This window comes from Myiozetetes cayanensis, unplaced genomic scaffold (assembly GCF_022539395.1).
Source record: "Myiozetetes cayanensis isolate MyiCay16 unplaced genomic scaffold, myiCay2020 scf5-8, whole genome shotgun sequence".
Classification (NCBI taxonomy): Eukaryota; Metazoa; Chordata; class Aves; order Passeriformes; family Tyrannidae; genus Myiozetetes; species Myiozetetes cayanensis.
In genome coordinates, this window is record NW_026087742.1 from 33,342,713 (window position 1) to 33,360,487 (window position 17,775).

At 37.3% G+C, this 17,775-nt stretch overlaps 1 protein-coding gene across 25 annotated transcripts in view; it reads left to right on the top strand.

Annotated features, from left to right (window-relative positions):
* Positions 1–17,775, top strand: part of DLG2 (discs large MAGUK scaffold protein 2) — a 996,215-nt gene that overhangs the window by 961,607 nt on the left and 16,833 nt on the right. For 13 of the 25 annotated variants that reach the window (XM_050332274.1, XM_050332278.1, XM_050332287.1 and 10 more), the window contains 2 exons: positions 7,963–8,062; positions 11,828–11,869. In XM_050332274.1, the coding sequence (XP_050188231.1) occupies positions 7,963–8,062; positions 11,828–11,869 (142 nt within the window). Of the gene's footprint in view, positions 1–7,962; positions 8,063–8,947; positions 8,994–11,827; positions 11,870–17,775 lie in introns of all 25 variants that reach the window. The other 12 variants (XM_050332277.1, XM_050332282.1, XM_050332292.1 and 9 more) reach the window with 3 other exon arrangements.

Genomic DNA, 17,775 nt, shown 5'->3' on the forward strand with positions numbered 1-17,775 from the left:
AAAGAAAATACTAATAGAGTATTTTTTTCAATTAATAAGCAATACAAATACATGTATTTTTACAGATTATATAGTTTTTTCATCCTGATAATTGTGTGGAGTTTCATTTATAGGATATTATTTCTTAGGTGGTCATAATATTAAGGACTATAGTATCTGTGTTTTCTATCCCACAAGAAGTTTATGGCATCCCTGCTTAGGTAAGAGAATGCTTACAAGAGACACTGACATAAAGATATATAATGCAATGTTTAAATCGGTCACAGATTAAATATAACAGGGTGCAAATTTGCTAGCACAGATAAAATACCAAGGTTTACAGCTGGGAGTTAATTGTTTTTCTTCTAAGCTGTTTCAGCAGAAATTTGTACTGAGTTGAACTTGGGGTGTGTGCTAATTTTATAACTTGCTGTCAAATATCCTGAATTAAATGGTAGGAAATTTGCATGTATGTATAGAAAATGCCATAGGTACTTGGCTTTTCTTCTAAAAAATTGGTTGAAAAGAAAAATGTATAGTATTTGCAACAGATATTATCAAAGAATTAGAAAGAGAACAAGGTTTTCTTCTAGTAAGATTTTACACTAAGTTCCAGGAGTGCAGAGTTAAGCATTAACACTCATCCAGAAGATACGTGCTCTACATTTCACATGTTTATTTGTGATTCATTTAAATTCAAGCACCTCGGTGATGGTTGACTTAGTGACTCACAGGCCATGTTTGGAAGGTTATAGGGACACAGGAACTGCCGACCTGGGTCGAAGACAAAGTCCATCTAACTTGATATCCCACCTGTGAGACTGGTCATGTGAGGTGCATTACTGGAGGATGCAGGACCTTCACCTCCTATGCAGACCTCAAACCAGTCTCTTAGAGATTGACTTTGGGTTTTTTGCCCATGCCTTTATTTATTATAATATTAACTGTAAGGCCTAAAGAAATCAATGCCATAAATGAAAACCATTAGCATGGTATGATTCACTGAGGTGAATCCTGAGCCAGACCCTTGCAGTAATTCAGCCTGCTACACCAGCCACCTGCAAGTGCAAACACTCTTCCTTTAACTCAAAGGAGAAGTTTAAAAGGTTATCTTATCCAATTATCTTTCTGTAAGTAGTTTGAAAGCGTGTAGGTATTTTAAATCTTTTTCCACTACTACTTCACAACAGAAGAGTAATAAAAGTCTTTATGCAACTTATATTTTTGCAATGGTCCACTTAATGCAGTAGTTTGCACTTGCACAACTGTACAGCATTTGATTGCATAAATGATTCCACAAAAATTAATGATAAAGGAGCAATTTGGTGGTTTTTTAATAGCACAGATAAGTAACACCTTCCGTGTCTTTATTTATTAATGAAATTAATTCAAAAGACTGCATAGAGACCAAACCCTTCAATTTCATTTTAAAACCCAAAGAATCACCAGCAGTCAATGGAAATCAGAGTTATTAAAAATACTTAAGTAAATAGCTTATCAGAAGTGAGGAATTAAGATCAAGTGGATAAAGGTCCTACAGAATACTGTAGGAAAACCTGTGGGTCTGGGCTGGTGATCAGACAATCCTAAGACTTTACCAGGTGTACACCAATGCTACTGTTGATCTCTGGGGCTCTTTTGACATGTGCTTTTGACATGCACAAAGCATGCTGAGACAGATTCACATGCATGAAGATTTATTAGTGGTATCAGTAGCTGATTACATACATCAGCTCTGAAAGGAAAATTACTTTTTGGCAAAAAATATTGAACAGAGTAGAGGAACATTTGGGAAAACATTGCCAAACATCCAATACACTTTCTGACTCCAGCTAGAGACTTGAGGAAGGAGAGAAAGACCTTCACACTGCCCATGTGGCTGCATTGAGCTTGGCTAGGTCTAAGCCCGCCCTGGACTGCCGCACAACTCTGTGATTCTGGGTCTGTGAGCATCTCATCACAGAAACATGGATGTTAGAGCTAGCAGAGGCTTGTTGTTTAGCTCTTTTGCTTTCACCACCCCCTTTTCTTCAGGCACTGCAGTGTTATTCCCCACAGTACTTAAGACTAGCAGATTAGTTTTAAATGTGAAAAAATGATCTAGGCTTCTCCACTTCCCTTGGGGCAGATTATTCTACATCCAAATTGATTTCACTGTCAAGGAGCTGTCTTATTTTCACGCTATTAATTTCAGTGCTGCTGTTTGAACAATCCCTTCCCACCATCCTTGTGTACAACCTTCAGATATGTGTAAATGACCTTGGCTGTCACCTGTGCAAGTTTTAATGTTGGCGTTTCAATCCTGCTAACAATAATGCCATGCAAGTTAGCACATATGAGTAGTCGCTTCATAGCTTGTACCAATTTAAATACATGCTTACAGAATTGCTTTTACATTCTTTCTTGAAAGTCTATTCATCCTTCTGTACCTCTGGTAGTTTGTATTGGTTTTAACTGTTGTTTTGTTAGGAATTAAAATTGAGTTGCTGGCAGACAAGTGGCAATAAGTCAGTCTTAGAAAAAGATTATTAAAATTTCATACTCATGAATACTAAGCCACATTACCCTTTTCTGGAGAAGCTATACAGCATGAAGTTTTTAATCAGGCTTGTACGTTTTCATTTTGGATTGCCAATACCCAAATCTCCCTGCAGCTTCAAGGCAAAACTAATCAAGCAGTTATCTTCATTTGAGCTCCTTCACACCCAGTTTGTTCTCACTTATCAAAAGAGATCACGGTGTAAAAATTCAGTAAGGAATTACTGTAGCCCAGGCATTGCTTTTTCCAAAGGCTTGAAGCGTCTAAGGAAATTTAAGGCTGAACTTCACAGAAGAGGTATGTCCTTCCTCTTGCATCTCATAAAAAGACATAGGGAAGTTGGCAAGTATTGCTTGCCAGCACATAACTGTGTGTTCAGACTCTGAATGAAAGATCTACATCTTAAAGAATATGCTGTGTGGTCACCATACAAACAGGCTTAGAGTTGCCACTAACAACTCCTTAGCTTATCTTCTGCATGTCTGCATGGACATCATGAAGTGCTTTCTGTGTGTGAACCCAGTCCTTGGCCAAGTTACACCAGGAAAGCAAGAATTGCTCAGTCATGTTGGCTTTCCTCTAGACTTGTCAAGTCATGTAACCTCAGTATACTTCATTCTTAATAAAAGAAACTATCATAGCCTGATCAATAGTATCTACCAGGTCATAGTGTAGTCTTGGTCCCCACAAAGTGACTTTAGGAGGGCACTGCCATGGGCCTGGTATTGCAGATGGGACAATGCGACAGAATGTGCAAAAGTGTGTTTTGCCCCATGTCCCTCCTGTTCTGGCAACTTCAAATTCGTCATGTGCTTGGTATTCCCAGGTGAAAAAGCCCACTGTAAAAACAGATATGTTTGGAAGGAGAAGTAACACTGAGAATCTGTTACAGTCCAAAAGCTTGCTTTCTGGTGTCAGTGCAACTTTTTGGTATGATGGGAGAAATCTAAAATGTAGAGGTTTAACCTCTTTAATCAACCCAAAGCTTTAATAAAGTCAGTACCCAAATGAGTAAAAGAATGTCCCTAATGCAAAAAATGTCCATTAAATATAGAGAAAAGAATTACAGAGGCATACTGTTCATATTAATATTGTATATTTTTGTAGAATGCTGTGTAAGTAAGGGTTTTCATTTAACTTAGGCCAAAACCAAGTATTAAAGGAGAAAAATAAAAAAAAAAAATGTGGCAAATGAGAAGCAGTAAAATTAATTTCTCATATATGCTGCTAGACCAATCTCTGAACAAAACTGACATACATAATCATGTAACATAGAAACTAGGTTAAAGCATAGCTCAAACTGACCTAAAAATAGATGGTATGTGAAATTCATCTACACCTTGTAAAAAAAGAATTTCACAGCCAGCACTCTGGAACAGCTTTCTCTCAGGTGATCCCTGAACACTGTTTCCCAGCTCATGTCTGAGGATTAGCATTGCTTGAATGAAATAGCGAAAGAAAGCATTCCCAAAGTATTGGGAGTTTATTGGCTTTTAGAAGACAGGGTTGCTGTTAGAGAACCACAAGAAATCTTTCCCCAAGATATTAGGCTCTTCTGCAAAGCGTAAAGAAGTCAAATCTCTTGTCAAGAGCACATTTTAAAAAAATTTGCAAAGAAACTCAAAGTAAACAACAACATAGATGCCTATTGCAGTGTGGTGCAACTATCAAATTACTGAGATACTCACTGTTTTCTATGATGTTTACCACTATAAAGCAAATTTTGAAATTGGGTTGTTTATTTAATGTCACATGAACATTTTCCTTAAAGACCACTATCCTATGAGCTGATGAGTAACACATAGATGGCTGCTGCGCCTAGGGAGAAGCACTTAGAATACAAAACCAATGTTGACACAAAAAAGTACTGAAGTGAGTTCTTGAGAAGAAGAAACACACAGTGGTTTAATGTCTGTCACAACCAGGGAAGGTTGGTATGTGCAACCCAGGCTTACATAACTGGGGACATCTGGGGATACTTGGTCAAGCAAGAGTGCACATCACAATTATTTTCCTTGGCTTCTACAAAACAGTCTATGCCTAAGTAGTATCAAACAAGAATTCAAGCCAGGACATCACTGAAAGCTTTTCTCCCTTTTTTTCTGAGAAAAACCTCTTTTTCATCACAGTTCAAATGTTATGAATTATGTCACTGTTTTGTTGTCAAGCAGCCCTTGAAAATTTCATTTGCCTTTTAGTCTTCAGCACTTGTCTGTTTAAAGTGCCTACTGCCAGTTCCTAGGTTAGTGGTAATCTTTGTGAACTGATGGCAGTGACATATGAAAGTAATCTATTGTACAGGTGTTTCACTGCCACTGAAATGCCTGAGTCATTTGCCATTACAGGTTTTTACATCATTCTTGGCAACAAACTTGTGGCTTATATGGGAATCCATTTTAAGGCCCTTTTTACTGACTCAGAAACTCTGCCTGCATAAATACTGTTGAATCAAGCCAAGCTTGCTATCGCAATTTCAATTCCAGTCGCATGCAACTTCTGCATCAGACAGAGAGATGTAGGCAAATTTCTCTGTCTCATTTATCCTACATCTACTTCACAACTTTCCAGAAGAATAGGGAGCCTATGGCTTCAGAGTATTAGACAGGCCTTGAATTTTCTGTCTCATAGGAATAAAATTTCTCATATATGCATCTGAATTTTGCAATTTAACCTTGCCAAAATTCCTCATATACAAGATCTTTTCTTTAAAAAGAAAATATGCACTCAGTGTTGGTCTCTACTCCTCCACCAGTGGAGCAAAATCTGGAATTAACACAGTTTTTACAATAGAAACATCGTTTTATCATGTATGGCTCCCTCTTCTCTCTTTGTCAAGCCCCTTGTCTCTATACATTAGAGATATGAATTGTGATACCTGTAGGAAGCATTTTGCTGGGTGTCTGCAGATTTTCATATCCTTGAGGTGGAGACCATCAACCTGAGTTTAATTCCATTTATATTGGGTACAAAACCAAAATCAAGGCTCCTGTCTTTGGTGTCTTGTGAAGAAACATGTACTTAATGTACAAGAAAATAAGCACTTGGTACACCCATTCAGTTAATACCATGGACTACTTATTTCTATAAGCTTTCAGAATCAGACCCATTTTAGTGGTTTATGATATTTCATAGTTTCTTTCTTATCTTAAAGATAAAAACTCTGACTACACTATGATAGTATATATGGTCATTAACATGAATATACGCATTTTTTAACGCATAGAAATATTTTCATGCATAAATATATTTTTATGGATGTCAATATAACTAGAGTCAGCTTTATTTTAGGAACAAGGCTTTTTACAGGTGTAAATGCAGTGACATAGTTGCACATAGTAGTCATCTGCTATGAACGGCTAGATTTTGATCATCCAAATTGAAGTGGAACAATATCTTATTAAAAAAGCAACCCAGTATTTGAAACTGCAAAAGGAGAAAAAGTTTATATAACACTATAGTATATCTAATTTGGTACATACTGTTAAATCATGCATAAGTGTAAAAAAAATGTATGCTTTTCTGGTGAAAATGTGCTTTCTGAAGTTTTTACTCTAGACTGTTGGGGGAAAAATTGAAAAAGAATATATATAAATGCTATTTCTCATATAACCTCTGTGAAACGGAGTATATTTATTTACCAATTTCGTAATATTCTTTTGAATTCCAAAGTGAAATGGCATTCTGTAATGAAGTGATTGTCATTTTAAAACCCCTTTGCTTTTTGAAGTGTTATTGTGTATATATTTTGTTCCCTTTGAAAGTGTAATGCCAATAGTACTACTATGTCAAATTCAGATGAATCGTGACAACGTTTTCACAAACAGAAATGTTAACATGCTACAATTCCTTTCTTTAGAAAAATAAAAGAAATTATCACAAAAAACACATTTTAATTTAATTATATCATTCAGGTCATTAAAGTGATGTAATGTGCATGTCAGTCCTCCTTTCATCCACAGATTACTTTAATCCTTCATGTGCTTTTTTCTTTTTCCTTTGGCTTTCTCTCATATTTGCTTTGTTTTGAAATTGCATGCTGTCTGGATTATTTGTGCATGACCTCCACATTAATTTCACATTGAATGTTTACATACTCTGAGAGATTTTCATGGATCATTTATTCTACATGTGCATTTTTTTCCTTTGTTTTCAGTTACTAAACTTTAAATATGCTTGAAATGTAAAAGTGGCATGAAACTTTTGTGACACGAGTATACAACAATTTTAATGAAGATTTTTGGTACACGTCTTCCAAAAATGCATATTCTAAATCACATTTTATACCATGCTTCCAAAATGCAAAGAAATAAGTTATGTTCTGAGACTAAATGTATTCCATTTCAGAATTGGAGACAAATACTGGTTATATTCAGTTCAAGCAATGACAAACACATGAGATTGGTCATTTAAATGATTTAAGGAGGTCTCTGCTGTGTTGGAGGTGATCACTTGCAAAGTCCTGTGTCTGGGCATTGTATGTGTTCAGAGACAGTATAGGACATTGTCTGACTGACAACACAGATCACTTCAGACAAACACTGTCTGCAGCTCTGCATAAGTACCCTCTAGACATGCCAGCTTCTTTCAACTGACTGTATAGAGACCCCATGTCCTTATTTAGTATTTGAAATAAATGTCCCAAGTAGGCATATCCCGCTTTTACATAGTACAGTGCTATGAGTCCTTGCAATTGTCTATAAAGTCAGAGGGTTTATTGTGTATAAAACCACAATTTCTTCCATATTAATTCCCCATTTGAAGAATTAAAGCGATATATGTTGCTTAACATGACATTAAATACAGCAGAATTCCATCTCTAAATCACATAAAACTAAAAGTATATACAGAAAAACCTAGTGAGTAAACATATGTGTATAAACCAAAACAAAATATTTTTTAACTATGCCCCAAAAAAAGCATTTAAACACACTGAAGAAGTTGTTGATTAAGAGGCCAAATAAAAAAAAATATGAAATCAACAGTAGCTACCAGTAAAGAATTTTTTATTTTAATTGGCACAGGGCTGAAACCACATACTACAGGCAGATCAAAGGCTTCTGTTTTCTACTTTACAGCCTATTCTTTTCAGCCAGTTAATTAATTCAGTGCACAGTTTGCTATGATTAAAGATGGGTGACTTGATCTCAAAGCATGCTGAGCCATCTGTAGCCCTTCATCTGAACAAGCCAAACATGATAGTTTCCAAGTAAGGAGCTGAAGGTTGTGACTTGAGACCTCTGGAATCAAATCGATCCGGTCTCCAAGGGCTTTGCCTTCAACCTGCAGACCTCAACCCAACCACCTCTGATTTGTGAGCCACTTGGTTTGTACTGGTTTGAGTCACTACAGTTCTCTCCACTTTTACAAACTAGTTGTTTTGTCAGCATGAGTGTGACAACAATTAGACGTCCCTGTTTTTGCCCCATGCCTTTTCTCCTTCACAGTCATTCAATGACAAGCGTAAAAAGAACTTCATCTTTTCACGAAAATTCCCATTCTACAAGAGCAAGGAGCAGAGTGAGCAGGAAACAAGTGATCCAGAACGTAAGTAACCTCTTGGAGACGATGTCACATGCAGCAGCACATCAAATGGGTGACACGCATGATACCAGTATCCCACACATCTAGGCAAATATCTGTCATAGGTAGGCAGGAGAGGTATTACTACTGTGACCAATGTATGACTGCAGTTTGGATCCATCTAGTCCTTCCACCCCTGGAAAAACCACTTTCAGAAGAATAAAGCAGTGACCTTAACTTTTGGAAGTGCAACTGTGGCTCCTCAAAGTTGTCGTGGCACCTGTCATAAATCCAAACTTGTTTCTCAGAAATATTCCTAGATCAGAATTGGCTCAAAATAAGGCAAATGTGATTTCTTTCACAATACTAAACTAAACTGTTACTTTTTAAAAGGTCTGTTCTAATATCCCTTTTGCCTTTGACATTACCATGGGCAACTTCACTGAAAGTTTAAAAATTAAATGAAGCAACCATGTTAACAATTTAAAGAAGTAAATCAGATCTTGGAATGTGTACCTCCATGAGAATTTACTGCTTACTTAAATTATATAGAGAACCAGCCTTATTAAAAATATATGCTAGTTCCAAGCCCAGATATGCACTTCTTTTCCTTGATAATTCTCTCCTGAATTTATCCAGTGAGGATAGTTTCTGGAACTTAATTCATCTGGTTGTTCCTTCTTCCTCACAGCTCCAAAAGGCAAATGTCATGGTCACTGCCTCTTTCATTGGGTGAATTCCCATAGAACATGGGTCTAAATTTGTTCCAGAAAGAAAAGGCAGGGATCCAGATTGCTCAATCAACATGGTCAGTCATGGTAGTATCCATTTCAACTCCACTGACTTCTTCCTTCCTCTTCTGCGGCTGTTCTTCCTTTCTCATTGCTCTCTCTGGGGACTTCCGTGCAGGACATCCCCGGATTAGGTGACGACGGTTATGGAACAAAGACTCTGAGTAAGTTCCCAGGAATGGTCACTGTAAATCCTTTTTTGTTTTGTTTTGGTTTGGCTTCTGTTTCTTCTCTGAGGACCCTCCACTCCTAGCATGCACAAGATAGAGTTTTATTTGTTACCCAGCTGTGAATGCATTAAAAATGTTTCAATCGTTTTGTTCTGCATGACAGTATTAAATAACATACAGTGTATCAAGCAGACACTTTCACTTCTTTTGTAATAACACCTTTTGTTTCCGACAGTATGTTATTGTTCCCATCATGGCAGTTCTGTAGAGTAGCATACCTAGAACGTGTTTCGCTGCCTAGACTGCTCTTTTCAGCAACGATTCCTCCCTCTCCATCTAAAGGGAAAGTTAAACATTTTAACATGATCACATCCTGATGAGGTCAATAGAAAATTAGATTATGCTGTTGCTTCTGCATTTTCAGCTTCTTGCATGGGAGTGTTTGTTACTTTGCTGGATTTTAGATTAGTATTTGTTATTAATGGACGAAATCATTTGCAGGCTAGAGAAGACCATGAGTTCTTCAAAGCTAATTTTGGACCCATTTCACCATTAGCAACCTAATCTCTGTCACACAACCTTAATCAATTTCTTTTTCTGATGCAGCAATCCTGTCTCAAGACTTGGCATTGCAGAATGTGTAACATGTTGGATCATTGCTCAGAAACAATTTTTCTTCCTCAAAATTTAGACCACAAAAACTGTATAGAATGAAATATTTGCAGCTGATTTCTGCATACATAGCTACATTATATCCTGTATCCAGAGCTAAATAATTTAAGGAAAATGCAACTTGCATGTGTTTGGCTGTTTCTTCCTCAGTTCTTATTCCTTTTCTTAAGCACCAAATAATTGTAGCAAAATGTGTGTGAATGTTAATGCTGCATCGCCTACTGGTTTTTATGTGCTTTTTAATTGCAGGAATGCACATCCATGTACACATTTTTTGAGATCATTCTGTTTCTGACTGATTTGTTGAAGGGACATTTTAATGGTTTAACTTCAAGCCATGGAGTAGCTCACAATTCAAAGATGAAAGCTTCATCTCTTGTACAAGGAAAAACAGTTCTGCAAGACTAGTTTTGTCAGTGATAGACAGCAAATATCACTGCCACCTGAATTTTAACCATGCTGTGGTCATTTAGGTGTCATAGCAGCTCATTAGCAACAAATGCAAATCCTTTGCTGCTAGAGAAAATTAAAACATTTCTGATCTAATAGCCCTCCTGATCATTTGTGTCCCTGCAAAGACAAACCTCCATAACATTCAATCATTTAAAAGGTAACTAAATTCTGCAAATTGATATGGGACAAATTAGCACGGAGATATTATATAAGGCTCTATTGCCTCTATTAATATTGCGCCTAGTTTTCAATTAGTGACATACCTATAGACATTCCCAGCCATTCAAATTTTATTAATATTCAACTCAGATATGTTTTTTAATGACAGTTCCTGCTATGAAGGATATTTGTTCTTTTAAAATAAAGTTCTTCAGGGTCCTGTATACATATTAGCTTGAGATAAAACTTGTTAATTTTCTATGAAATGTCCAAAAGTCAATAGCTGTTTTTTTTCAAAATGTAAGTTTAACTTTTTGAAACTTCTTCCTAGGCCCAAGATCAAGTTTTTCCCAATAATGTTTTTATAAGATATCATCCCCTCTCATTTCTGCTGCTCCAGTAGCCCCATCGTTCCCAATCTATGAACCCTAATCTATTAAATTGGTTCATGGGAGAAATGTAGAACCTTCTGGAGAACAAGTGGTCTTAGCACTGTTCCTGTCTTTCTCACTTACCCAAGGTGCTCCCAACTGTATAACCATTATGCCATTGGCTTCTAAATGTCCTGGACCAGCTGAAAAAGTTTCAACTGTCAAGTGATCTCACAGGTGCAAAGTAATCATCATTTCCACCAGACATACTATTAAACCACTGTTGAATATGGTCCTACAGAACTCCTGGAGATCACATGGCATGGTCTTACTGACCATAAATAGTCTGCTGACACAATTTTGGAATAGCAACATTACATGATATAGATTTCACTTCCTTTCAAGAGTATGATAATAGAAACAGGACAGCTGACTTGATGAACCATAAGACTGACCCATCATGATAGTTCTTATAGTCCTGTTCACCCATCCAGACTGGTCTGGTAAAGGTTTTAATACTCCAGTTCAGACTCTGAGGCTAGACAATGACTGGAAAAAGACTTCTTTTTTTTTTCTTGTTTCTGTCATTGGCTTTATCTTTTTTCTTTTTTCTTTTTCTTTTTTTTTTTTTTTAGTTGGATGAGGCAAAGATACAGTTATAATATTTGATATAAAAACAAGTTTCATGCCAATTTATTAACCCTCTGGGATAATGCACAGTGATTAAAGATGGACACAGAAATTTAGCAAGAATAGTTCCAGTGCATTAATAATGATTAATGATGCACATTACTGATGATGCAGAATAATATGAGCAGACACTCAGATTTTATTAAATTACTCAAGACATCCAGTGAGATGCAAGTCGACTATAATATACATTGAAATGAAATTATCTGAGATATAATTTACTGTCTCATCAGGAAAAGACATAGCTTTGCCATGACACATATCACTAGCTAATACATACAGTCTCTTTCAGAAATACCACAAGAGAGAAAGCTTTCATTTTACCTCTGTAAATTATCTGAGTTGTTTTCAGGTGATGTCACTGCACAGTTTTTATTTCCTCCCTGCATAATCTACCTTTGCATGACTTTGGCAGTTCTTTTAAGTTTCTGCTGTGCTGTGGTGCTTGGTTATGTTCTTTAATTTGCTGTACTGTTCTTGCAGAACATGTTTCTTCTAATGCCAGCGATAGTGAAAGTAGCTACAGTAAGTCACTGCTTTCATTAGAGTCCTTTTACTTTGCATTGCTTGTTCTGTTTGTTTATTTTATTTTGTTTCTCTCCTTGCTACTCTTTTGTTAATGTTAAAAAGATGGAGCAAATGGCTTGGAATTCAAATTTATAACCACATCCTGAGGACAAAGTTGTAAAAGAAAACCAGCAACCGTTATAAGAGAAGGGAGAAAGGTTATTATTTGTGATGTATTCTGGGATATAAAACTAAACCTGGCTTGGGGTAGCCTGTGAAAGTCAGGATTATTTGGTTTAGTGACAAAGATTTACTTCAGTGGGGAGGGGGAATTTTCTTGGTGGTCTTTTAAGTGTAAAATTATTCCATAGCTGTAATCAAATCTGCAAAAGGCATCCTCTTTACAAGGTCACAATTTTCACTTGCATTTCTGCATGCCTGTATGATGGGCTAAGAAGCAGTCCCATAATTTTAATTTAATTTAATTTCATTAAATTTAGACTGTAGTTTTGACAGTACAGATTTTCTAATGCATATTGGAGTCTTAAAAAAACAGTAAGATAGACTTTCACTGCTTAGGCACTGCCGTTGAATGTCACTGATACTCTGCAGGTGGAGATCCCAGCCTGCAACATGGTTTGATTGTATTTACAGACTCCATGGGATCGTAGAACCGAGAAGCAAATTGTATGTTCTGGGTAATTCTTAGTAATGCCCATAAATTTAACCAATATAGCTATTGTTCTGGAAGTTCTGAAAAGCAGAAAAAACCCAAGTCATTACATAAATTACAAGAAATGTAATAAAAGGTAACTAAAATGACAGATTGCTTGCTAAATCACCCAGTTGTTCCATTTTTTCAAGCCATTTGCTTAACAAATCAAGTTTTCCACCAGTCACTCAGCACTTGTGCCAAGCACCCACATACATTCAGGTAATCAATGGTATCATACATAATATTTACTAGTCTTGATATAAGGCATAGCAGTTGAGCTCTGTTGATAAACACTGGTTTGTTTCAGTAAAACAGCTAACCTTATGCTGTTCAGAAATGGTAAATTAGTTTGTATTCTCTTGTATTGCAAAGGTTTCCTTGGAAAGCAATTGCCAGAGTCACAAGAAAATAGTAGACACTCTTGAATTGCCAAGATCCAGTTCTAAACCATTTTATTTTTAATGTGTCCTCTACTTAGGAGAAGTGGGGAATTTTGAAATATAAGATGCTCTTTCCAGACTGACTTTACAATTAGGAATAAGACAAAAAGTTGAATTTTCAAAAGTTTGCATGAGTCAAATCTCATCCAGGTCTGCAAATTTCAGGGTGAGCTCAGGGTAAAAGCCCAGAGGAGAATCTAGCTGATGAACTGTCCCAAACAGCAGACTTAATAGGAGAGCCCAGTTACAGCCAAACATTTTGGGCACGTCTACAAAACCTAGTTACCAAATTTCATCATAAGACAGGACAGGTAGCCAGTTCTTCACTGCTGGGTAATAACTTAAAAAAGTGTACGTTTTGAGGTGCAAGAAAGGTAAGAGAAATAGTTTGGGAAAGTCAGTTGGAACACAGACAGTTGGAAGGAGAAGTAGTGTTGGAATAATAACTACCCATGGCAGTCACTCTCCTTCTGGAGTGGTTTGCACCTGGACAAGATCCTGTTCCACCCCAGCAGCATCTAGTCTATATTCTGCTGGCTGGATTTCCCCACACACTACTGGTATATCCAACAACTGCTGCCTGGTGGAGAAGCAGGCAGAGGTTTCTTCTTCGCCCACAGGACAGCTATGCCATTTAGAGGCAAAGGAAGCCAAACTTAGATTATGCCAAGTGAAAGTGGCATAACAATAAAAATACAGGACCTGGTGCCCAAAGCGCCTGATTTTATTTGCTAGGGATTCATGGGTGTGTGTCAGGTTGCAAAGTTGTTCTTTACTGTGATGGAGTGTCACTTGGAGGAGAATCTGCATGTTCAAGGTGAGGCACAATAAGTTATTTTACAAGTGGTGAAGTGAGAGGAGAGAAAAAAATGAAGCTGGAAAATTCATGGACAGCAAATAGAAAACTACTGGAGGAATCAAGGGGTTTGCATGATTTTGTGAGCCTGTACCCATGCCCCTTTCTATTCTGTTTTCCCAGCAAATGAGCAAGAGGAAAGGTGTTGCCTGCACCACTGCTTTCTGAACTGCGGGAAATTGGGGCAGGGTGGCTGGAAAGGTGCTTGTCAGAATATGGCTTGAGAAGGTGCTGGTCAACAGCGGCTGAACATGATCCAGCAGTGTGCCCAGGTGGCCAAGAAGGCCAATGGCATCCTGGCCTGTATCAGCAATAGTGTGGCCAGCAGGACAAGGGGAAGTGATTGTCGTGCTGCACTCAGCACTGGGGAGGCCCCACCTCAAATCCTGTGTTCTGCTCTGTGCCCCTCACTCTGAGAAAGACACTGACATGCTGGAGCATGTCCACAGAAGGACAATGGAGGTGGAGAAGGGTTTGGGGCACAAATGTTATGAGGAGCAGCTGAAAAGAGATTGTAGTGAAGTGAAGCCTGCTTCTTCTCCAAAGTAACCAGCAACAGGAAGAGGAAGTGGCCTCAAATTGCACCAGGAAAGGTTTTTCATTGGATAGTAGACGAAATTTCTCAACTGAAAGGGTTATTGAACATTGGAGTAGGATGCCCATGGACATGGTTAAGTCACCATCTCTAGAGGGATTTAAAAGATGTGCTCAGGATCATGGTTTAGTGGGGCTTGGCAGATTGGACTTGTCCTTTCCAACCTACATAATTCTATGGTTCTATGAAATCAGCAGTTCACACCTTGGCCACCTCAAAGCAAAAGTGTCTTGGTAAGAAATGACTGGCAACTGCTGGGTGTTCTCCTGCAGACCTTCATATTTGTCCCTATAAAAACAGGCCAGTTGGAGTCCAGAGAGAGGTGTTCTGCATTTTTTTCTAGTAGATCTCTGGCAATTGTTTTAACATTTCTCTAACTTTTGATTCTCATGGTGAGCACTTAGAAAAAAGTAGCTAGTGTCAAAACCTGTACTACTTGATCATTCCTAGAACCATTCCAAACCAGGAATGTTAAAGGATTCTGAGAGATGTCCAGGCTGTGACCTGGACAGTGATTAATAAGGGGGTTACAAATCAACTGGGCTTTTTCTAGGACATATTCTCATGTGTTCATAGTTTTTTAGAAAAACATATTGCTTAAAAATTTGAGTATTTGGCTAAAGTATTGCATATGTCTCTAGGGTTAAAAAACAGATTTTTGACAGAAGTCAGATATTTTTTATTGCAAAATAATAAAATAGTTATAAGTCCTTTTATGTGGTCTCAAGAGAAAATTCTTTGTCCGTTTGTTAGCAACAAGGCTGTTGCAGAAAGTAAACCAGATTTCTTCTGCCAGTTCCCTCAACACTGGGTTTGCTGTGAACAAAAGAGTTGGAGCCAACAGTGGGATTTTCTTTATCCCAGCAGATAACCATCAGCTGCATTAACTTCAGGGGGAATTGCAGAAACATTTGAGAGTAGAATCTGACCCTTTATAAATAAAAAACAGTATTTTTGAGCCAGGAACAAATGCTGGCTTATCTTAAAGAGACTGAGTTACCACACAGCTGCTGCTGAATCATAGGGCCATGCTATTATGAAGTCTATAACTGTGTTAGTTTATTTGTTCCTGTTCTCAGAAGCAAAACCAAGTTTGAAGACTGGTATATAAAGTCCTGGTCTAGCAGAAAGTTGTACTTTTTTTGATAAGGATACATACAGCCAATTTTGATTTATGCCTGAACCAGTTAATCAAACCATGATTAAAAGTTTATTTTGAGCTCTGCAACTTAAAATTTTCTGATTTCTTTTTCAAATCCAGTTTATAAGGACACATTTTTTTACCTTGGGCTCATCAGTTTTTATTTTGTGAGACCTGATTTTCATAATAGCCTTGAATTTCAAGTTTCTCTCCTGCATATGTATTATAACACTTACGCTTAGGTCAGTAAAGGTTTTTACAGCTGTCATCAAAATTACGTGCACATTACTGCATCTATTTAGCCTAATTGTATAACTGGCTGTGATTGCACCAATTACCTAGAGAGGCAATACATAACTAAAAAGTTAAAAATAACAAAAAGTGTTAGAAATAAAAATTTTTACTCCCTGTCAGCAAATCAGCAAGTCACTCTTCTGATGAGATCTGAAGATTCAGAACAAGGTTGAAGTAGTGCCGATTATTACGCTAGGCTACTGATTAATAAGGACACTTACATTGGCTTCCCAGAATTACAATGTTATTCAGGGATACTCAAATTGGCACAAGTATTGAAGTCTCATTTTACACCCACAAAGCTATATTGATCTTAAACATATAGTGTCCATAAATGACTTTTCAGTCGTAAGTTCATTCTCAGACTATGATGATCCTTTTACATATTGGAATTTCAGCCTTTCATAGCTATCAATATGTTTCAAAAAATCTTGTTTATTCACATAAACAGAGGTACAGGAAAGGGATTTTGAACCAAAAAGAGGCTGGGATATTGACTGTCCAGTGCAGTCTGTGCAGATGAAACAAAGAAAGAAATTGATTTCTCCAAGATCTTGCAGGTACAACTCAGGTAATTCAGACATTAGCCCAAAATCTAAATGGATAGTGACAGAAAAATGAGCCATCCTTGATTTTAGATCCAGCTGAGCAACAAAATTCAGGCAAGAGCTCAAAAAATAAATTAATTTGTGTCATCTATGGGTATTTTGTTTGTGTATTGATGGTAACCACCACCATTAGTCCATAAATTTTAATGAAACCAAAACTTCTCTTTGATTTTTCTAAAATCATAAATAATGTCTCATTGTCTTCACTAGTACTACTTTTCTGTTAGTCACGCCCTTAGATCCCTTTACAGAGTTTTTCATTACAGACATTATTAGGATGCCAAAATCCATGGATTCCCACTGGATGAGGTATTTGATGAGGGAGGGCTCTTTTTTACATGGTGGCTGCACCATGACAGCTCACAGCAGCTCTCCTGGCCCATTAGCCACATGATGTGTGCAGTTGCACCAACACTCTTGAAGCTCTGGATGCTGTGGCGAGGCAATAGGAAAGGGGGCCTTTTTATGGGTTATGTGAAACTGGTACATTGAAACTGGGTTTGAGTCTTTCACAGACTCTCTGGCCTCTAATCAGAAAAGAAAAACAGAGACCATTTCAGGTATACCCATCTGAAACCCTATAAAATCCTTTGAAAAAACTGAAATTAGTAGTTCTTATGAAACTTAACTACCTACACAGGACCTCTCTGCCCTATGAGTTGTAACAAATTCCAAGTTGTTCTTCTCACCCCAAGCATGAGAAATCACCAACAGGCAAACCAAGAACAAAGGGAAGCAGGGAGTGGTCCTTGAAAAAGCCCTCCAATAATTTTACTCATAAATATCTTACATTTAGGAAAGCTTCCTTTTTCGTTCTTCTTTTGTCTTATTTTTTTTCTTTTTTTCTCTTTTTTGACTTGATGGCATTTTACTGAAAACAAGGGATCATGCCAAAATCCTACAGAAAGGTCTTTTGCTTTTTCCTCTTTGTGTTTTATCTGCTAAATGTCAAGATTTCCCAGACCAGTACAGCTAACCTGTGCTAATTAAGAAATTAATGTGGGTGGTAAATGAGGCTTAGGCAAATGATGAATAAGAGGCTGTGTCCTGCTGGATTTCATACTGTGTCTCACACCTCAAAGCTATCACAAGGTTATAGCAATCCGATTATTGATTGACTCTAGAGCTCTTCATTATGCTTAATACTTTGTGGACTGATTCAAAACCACGCAGTACTGACTGAGCAGAGATCATTAAAGAATACCATCTGGTACAGTTACCATGCATAGTAGCCTCTGAGGACCTACAGGGTTTTTTCTGGACAGTATTTGGCAG